The sequence below is a fragment of the Microtus oregoni genome, unplaced genomic scaffold (assembly GCF_018167655.1).
Source record: "Microtus oregoni isolate MIOR12 unplaced genomic scaffold, Mior012 000006F_ref0000085, whole genome shotgun sequence".
Taxonomy (NCBI): domain Eukaryota; kingdom Metazoa; phylum Chordata; class Mammalia; order Rodentia; family Cricetidae; genus Microtus; species Microtus oregoni.
This window is the reverse complement of record NW_024543065.1, coordinates 46630146-46637210: the sequence shown is the minus strand read 5'-3', so window position 1 is coordinate 46637210 and position 7065 is coordinate 46630146. Positions and strand designations below refer to the sequence as shown.

Here is a 7065-nt window from a genome sequence, read left to right as displayed (position 1 = left end):
GATTCTGTTAGAGCGCCATCCATCCATTCATTTATCTACTTATTGTTTATGTGGAGTCTCACCATGTAGCTCTGCTTGGGGCCGGAACTCATTATATAGACCAAGCTGACCACAGAGATATGCCTACCTCTGCCTCCCAAGCACCGGGTTTAAAGACTTGTGTTGCTACATCCAGTTGCTTTTTTTTTTTTTAATGTATACAGTGTTTTGCCTGCACTGCATGCCAGAAGAGGGCACCGAAATACATTATATATGGTTGTGAGCCCTTATGTGGTTACTGGGAATTGAACTCAGGACCTCGGGAAGAGCAGTCAGTATTTTTTAATACTGCCCTCCATTGACCCAAATCTTCCCTCTTCGTTTTCACAGAGGAGAAAGCCAAGGTTCAGAAACAAACCATTTATTTGCCTGAGGCTTGCAGCAAGGAAACTGTTTGCACTGCACCCTGGGGGTGCTTCTCCAGCTGCTAGCTTGAGCAGGCAGATTCTTCAGCCGTCTTTACCTACCACCTGCTCTTTTCCTCTTTTCCTCCTTTCTTTCTTTTTCTTTTTTCTTGAGATAGGGTTTCTCTATAGCTTTGGAGCCTGTCCTGGAACTAGCTCTTGTAGACCAGGCTGGCCTCGAACTCACAGTCGTCTGCCCACCTTTGGCTCCCAAATGCTGGGATTAAAGGTGTGCACCACCACCACCATTTCATAGCTAGTTAGGAAATACAGAAGTGGCATCAACATGAAGATAATGTTTGTGGGTTACCCACCTATTCTGGGGGCAGTCCTTGTCTGCTCCACCAGTTCCAGGGGGCACATGCATACTCCGGATGCCTCTCCAGAATGGCTTCTTTCAGGGTGTGGCTGAACAACAGGTCTTGTCATGTGTAAATGGTACCAACTGGCAAGTCTTCCCCATACATGGCTCACATAACAGGGCTTCTCAGTGGGTTTGCTGAGGACACAGGCTCTTCAACAGTGAATGAGAGGTATTCAGAGAAGGCAGGGAAGGGCACAATTGTGACCTCAGGCCTCAGCTAGCTTTGGGACTGCTGCCAGAGTCCAGGGTAGTCTTGGGAGGTGTACCATCTAAGGATGCTGCTAGAGACCTGACTTGGGAGTGCATGCCGCCCCTGGGCCTCCGAAGGGCCTTCTCTCCGGTGTGGATCCTCTGGTGATGGAAGAGGGCTGGGCGCTCACGGAAGGCGCGGCCACACTGCGTGCACACAAAGGGCTTCTCACCCGTGTGGATGCGCCGGTGGCTGAGCAGCACTGCGCCTTTGGCAAAGGCCTTGCCGCAGTCCCCGCAGCGGAAGGGCCTTTCGCCAGTGTGCAGCAGCTGATGCTGTGTGAGGTTGGAGCTATGGCTGAAGGCACGGCCACACTGTGGGCATGAGAAAGGCTTCTCTCCGGTGTGCACACGCTGGTGCTTGAAGAGTGAGGAGCCCTGGCTAAAGGCTGCGCCGCAGAGGGAACAAGCATAGGGCTTCTCCCCGGTGTGTGTGCGCTCATGCTGGATGAGATGCGAATTGCGGCAGAAGCGGCGGCCACACTGAGCACAGGCATAGGGCCGCCCTCCCATGTGGATCTTGCGGTGCTGGCTGAGGTTGGAGCCATGGCTGAAGGCCTTGCCACACTCACTGCAATGGAAGGACTTCTCGTCCGTGTGGATGCGCTGATGGCGCACCAATGAGGAGCTGTGTCGGAAGGCCTTGCTACATACCATGCATGCATAGGGCGTTTCCCCGCTATGGATGCGCTGGTGCTGAGTCAGATGTGATGTCTGGCTGAAGGCTTTGCCGCACTGGGTGCACTCATAAGGCCGCTCTCCCGTGTGGGTGCGCAGGTGCTTGAGGAGGTCTGAACTCTTCACGAACACTTTGTTGCATGCCCTGCATTCAAAAGGTTTGTCCCCAGAGAGAAGTCCTGGGCCAGCCTGGAAGGCCTCCCCCAGCTTGTCCCATAGTGGGGGCTCTGGAACACTGGAGTCTCTCTGAGATTCGATCCAAGCCCCACTCATTCCACGTTCCTCCTCAGCCCCATGGAGATCTGGGATACTTGGGAAGACTCTCCCTGGGGTTAGCTGCAACTCTGGCTTTTGCTCCCCAGCTCCTCGTGGCTGCTTCTCTGGGGTCAGGAGGTCAGACAAGGCCTTCACTCTGGATGAACCCTCTTCAGGAATTCCCACTGGGGAAGTCAATCGCAGGCTAACAGTTGCCTCATTGCTGGAACCTAGCAGTAGCTGCTCCCAATAGATCACAGATACTCCTGTGGGTTTTCTCTGCAGAGATGGGGAGGCACTCTGGTGTCCCTCTAGGATTTTTGCATCAGTGCAGGCACCAGCAGGGGGAAGGACACTAGTGGGATTTCCATCAGGACTGTCACAAGTGGCCCCTAGAAGTGCCGCATTTCCAGACGCGTGTCTATCCCTTGCATTGTGATTGGATCCTGAAGACAGAGGAAAGATAGTTACCTGGGTCATCTGGCCAGGAAGTGACCAGGGCAGAGTGCTTGGGCAGTCAGGGGGACCCTATGAAGTAAGTGTAAAAGGGCAGAGAGAAAAGCAGAGGTGTAGGCTGGTCCTGGGGTAGGGAAGAGCTGACAGCTCTTGGCCTTCCTGACAGCAATGGCCCTCCATGGTTGTCAGGAGTCCACAGTTTTGAATCCGAACTCCTTCAGTCAATAGCCTTTAAGATACTGGCCCACTTTGACCATGCTCTCACATACTATAAATGCAGATGAAAAGCCTTTGCAGGTCTCCTGGCTGCTGGATTCAGTTCCAGCTCCCAGTACACGCAGAGGACTGCGGATTCCTACTCTTTCTGTGAGTTTATCCTCAGACTGTGGAACTCTGTTGTAGGCAACACAGGTCCATCAGAGTTCAAACCTATTCTTGCTTCTGAAGGACAAATAATTGACCACTCGGCCAAAGGTGTGGCTACCGGATGTCTGGCTACTCAAAGACCAGACAACAGGATGTTTGACTTAGGACATGGTTACTAGGTGTTTTGAGATTTAAGGAGGTAATTACGCTTGTTTTTTCTTTCTATCATTGGGAGAGAAGTCTTTTGCCCTCCCCTTTTGTTTGGGATATAGAAGGGCTATGAATAATAAACTTGAGCCTCACTGGAAGCACTCCTGACTCTATCTTCTGTCTTTTGCTTATTTCTTCCCTCAATCCTCACTCCCCTTTTCAGGAATATGCAGACAGGTTGGGCCGGACCTGACGCGTGGTCAAGACTTTGCACTGGTGGGTGGGTGGGGAACGGCACTTTCTCCCAAGCACACGCTTCTAGCTTTCTCCTTGTTGCTCATCTCTTGAGGATATGCACTACTTATCAATACTGTTTGCTGACCGCTTTTCCCTGGCACTATCCCCCCACACCACACAGCAGTGTCCTGGCCGATGCTGTGTCCCATGTCATGAACATCCCAAGCAGAAGTGTTCAAACAACAGCTGAGCAGAAGGAATGGCCCTACAGATGTGACAGTCAGTCTGGAAAGTCAACCCACACAGCACAGGTGAGGGAGGGCCTCAGAAGGAGTCATTTCCTGCATGGATGCAGCAACCTGTGCCCTTTAAGTTTCTCCTTTAAGGGCAGGAAAGGCCACAGGGTGAGAAAAGGATTCAGCAAGAGAAGGGAGCTAGGTTGGAGACAGGAAAGGAAGGTGTCTGTGATACCAGGAAGGGGAGAAAGGAGAATCCCATGTTGGCCCCGAGTTCACCTTTGGTGGAGCCCAACTCACCAAGGCTGGGTCTCCTGTGGGTGTTCCTGTGAGTGCCTGGGCCTGTATTTGTCCTATTGGGAACCCAGGGTTCCTCGCCACGCTGGAGCTGGATGATCACACGAGGCCGAGAGACAGAGAGTCCTATGAAGGGAGAAGGAGCATGTGAGGCCAACCCCAGCTCAGGATAGTCCAGCCCCAATGAAGAGCAGGATGAAGGAGGGCATGGATATCAACCATGTAATCTGTGTACCCAAAAGGCCACCACACAGGAGAGTCACAGGGCCAGCTCAAGAGTTCCCATAGGGAACCACTGGGTCAGCAGCTCCAAATGAAGGGGTTAGAACTCAGGCAGGGAGGAGAATGTAGCCAGCGAGCACCTCAGGGATACAGGAGATGGCTGTGTTTATCAGACTGCACGTATTCAGGGCCCCAGCTTTCCTCACATGGCCCATAGATAGCGGACCCTACTCATAGACAGCTAAGGAGCAGAGGGGACAGTTGCAATGGCCCCCAAACCTAGTACCCTCAGCTGGCTGCCATACCTGGTCCCAGTTTTGCTTCCAATGGAGGATTCAGGACTTTACCTATGGAGTCTACAAGTGCGAAGTTTTCCAGCATTACATGGCGGTACAGGGCCCTCTGGGCTGCATCCAGGTACATCCACTCCTCCTGGGAGAAGTACACAGCCACATCCTCAAAGGCCATCAGGCCCTACAACAGCAAAAATAAGATCATGTCTATGCTATGGCTGTGTGAGGCAGGAACCAACTCCTTGTCCTAATGGCTGTCTCTCCTTGATGCTTCTCAGACACTTATATTCCTTCCCTGTAGTACTATACTAGCTCAAGAGGCAGAGACAGGCATAGCTCTGTGAGTTCAAGGCCAACCTGGTCTACAGAGTGATTTCCACACAATAGCTGAGTGATGGTGGTGACAAACACCTTTAATCCCAGCACTTGGGAGGCAGAGGCAGGTGGATCTCTGAGTTTGAAGCCAGCCTGGTCTACAGAGCTGGTCTTTTCCGCATCTATGGTAGTTCTATCCTCCCGGGTGCTTAAACTGACCATTGGGAGAGTTCTTTACTCAAAACTGGTTCACATTCAAACCTGGCAAATCAGCTTGTCTAACCATAATTCAGCCACTTTAACCACTACTATTACTAATCTGGTCCAGGGCCCATTATTCCCATGTACTTTGGGGGATAATAGCCTTTGTTCTACATAGTGGTGCCTCCTCTGTGTCTGTTATACCCTCAGAAAAAGATAGAATGCTTTTAAAATCCTAACTAAGGGGCTGGGTGTAACGATGCATGCCTTTAATCCCAACACTCAGGAGGTAGAGGCAAGTGGATCTCTGTGAGTTAGAGGCTGGCCTCGTCTACAAAAGCTAGTTTCAGGACAGGCTTCAAAGCGACAGAGAAACCCAGTCTTGAAAAACCAAAAAGAAAAAAAAAAGTGTTTACTGTTTTCCCAGAGGACATGAATTCAGCTCCCAGCATCCACATTCTTCACAAGTGCCTGTTCCATGCTCCAGAAGAACTGACACTCATGTGCATACCCACACACAAGTGCACATAATTAGAAATAAAAAAATCTGTTTAAAAATTCTAACTGGGAAACTGTCCAGTCTATGTTTAAAGCACTCCATGTCTTCCAATGCCTTTGGGACAAAGTCCCAACTCCTCTGCCTGGTATTTCAACACATGACCTCCCTTCCCTGTTCATTCCACATCTAAATTGCTAAGTTCCAGGCTGGGAATGTAGCTCAGTTTGTAGCATTTGCATGATATGCACAAAGCCTTGAGTTCCATCCCCAGGAACATATAAACGGTGCAGGCCTGCAAATCCAGAACTTGGGAAGTGGAGGCAGGAGGACCAGAAGTTCAAGACCATTCTTGGCAACATATCTAATTTGAGGTCAGCCTCAAAAGAGACACTGACTTCAAATTATAAACGTTTCCCTTTTGCTTTTGACGTGTAGGTTCTTCTTTTTAACTTTCTTCCAGTCCTTAACCCCCTTGGCTATAATAAGCGAGGCTTCCACACCGGTCAGCCTCACCGACCTGGGCTACAATGTTGGAAAAAAACTGCTTCCCTCCCCACAGCACAGCAAGAGGGTAAGCCAGGACGCCTGGTGGGTCCATGCGAGGATCCCGAAACTCACCAGCGCTGCATCTTTTGGTGGCCAGGTCGCCGCCGTCGGAATCTGTAATGGGGGCGGGGCACGGCGGGCAGAAGACCTGGGCATAGCCCGTCCCCGCCCACGGCCTCGCGCAGCCCGCCGGGGCCTCAGTTTCCCGGTTTAGACAAGGACGTTATACGCCCAGAGGACTGCTGAAGGGTTGCAGCTAAAATGGAGAATACGTGGCTCTGGGAACGGCCCTAAAGGTCTCAACCGTCACCTACAAATCAATGGGGGAAACTGAGGCTCGGAGGAGGGGCCGCCGGCTTGCAGAGCCGACGTGTGCTGAGCCACGGCCCGAAGCGGGCAGCTGCGAGTACCTTCGTCACTTGCCCTAGTCTTGGGTTCCAAGAACCTCTTGGAGAGGGTAGAGTCCGCCCGGTTCCTCCCGCACCAATAGGGACCACCCCTGTGGCCCGAAGCCGGTCTGCGAACAGACAACCGAGACCGCCGGAAGCCCCGCCTCCCAGGCTCGCGTTGGCCAGTGCACACTACCGCTGCTCGGGTAAACGTAGTTCCTGCAGGCTTTCCTGAATGACAGGCGGTGCCTTCCCGGTAACCATGGCCACGGCCAAGCCTCTTTTCCCCTGGCGGAGTACTGGAAAGAAATTGACGACCATCGTCAGATTTCGATGGGACCTGAACACCAAAAGGGTCTGTCCCCTGGGTGGGTTCCCGCGCCCGGTAGACGTCCCTGGCCAAAAAAAACCTAGAAACTTAGCGGTTTCGGGAGGCAGGCGACACTAACTAGGCGCACAAAAGAAAAAAAAAGGAAGGAAGGAAGGAAGGAAGGAAAAGAGAGAAAAAGAAAGAAAGAGAGAGAGAGAAAGAAAGAAAGAGAGCGAGAGAGAAAGCCCCCCCACCCCCGGAGTTGGGAGACTCTCACTCGAGTCTCGGGATAACACGACCCCCCAAGAACTCACGAGATACCGTCCTTGCTGTAATCACAGGAGGTTTATTGACAGGAACCAGCGCACTGGGGCCAAGACTCATATCCCACGCAGGGGTAGAGTTCGACCCCGAGTAACTGGGAGAAGGGGTGTTTAAGGGAAGAAACCACAACCCAGAGTGGGTAGAGAGGGTATCATTGGAAGATTCCGAAAATACCAGTGATAATCACAAGGGGGTAACTCGTATTTCTCAAGATTGTTCTCAATATTATAATCTA

General features: G+C 51.9%; 1 protein-coding gene across 2 annotated transcripts; it reads right to left on the bottom strand.

Annotated features, from left to right (window-relative positions):
- Positions 1 to 384: 384 nt before the first annotated feature.
- Znf324 (zinc finger protein 324) lies at positions 385 to 6351 on the bottom strand. 2 transcript variants are annotated; one of them, XM_041653763.1, is made up of 4 exons: positions 5880 to 6351; positions 4259 to 4427; positions 3735 to 3857; positions 385 to 2435 (listed from the first exon to the last, which is right to left on the bottom strand). In XM_041653763.1, exons 1-4 carry the CDS (start codon positions 5961 to 5963, stop codon positions 1021 to 1023), a joined length of 1791 nt encoding a protein of 596 aa, XP_041509697.1. In that variant the 5' UTR covers positions 5964 to 6351; the 3' UTR covers positions 385 to 1020. The 2 variants fall into 2 exon arrangements, with proteins under 2 accessions (XP_041509697.1, XP_041509698.1); XM_041653764.1 differs by having other exon boundaries at positions 4301 to 4427.
- Between the last annotated feature and the right edge of the window lie 714 nt (positions 6352 to 7065).

Excerpts from the sequence above, each read along its gene's own strand:
- Znf324 (XM_041653763.1), bottom strand. The coding sequence starts at position 5,963 with ATGCCCAGGTCTTCTGCCCGCCGTGCCCCGCCCCCATTACAGATTCCG. Across the intron at positions 4,428-5,879 it reads CACCAAAAGATGCAGCGCTG|GGCCTGATGGCCTTTGAGGA; the intron begins GTGAGTTTCGGG and ends TTGCTGTTGTAG. Across the intron at positions 3,858-4,258 it reads GGAAGCAAAACTGGGACCAG|GACTCTCTGTCTCTCGGCCT; the intron begins GTATGGCAGCCA and ends CTCCCTTCATAG.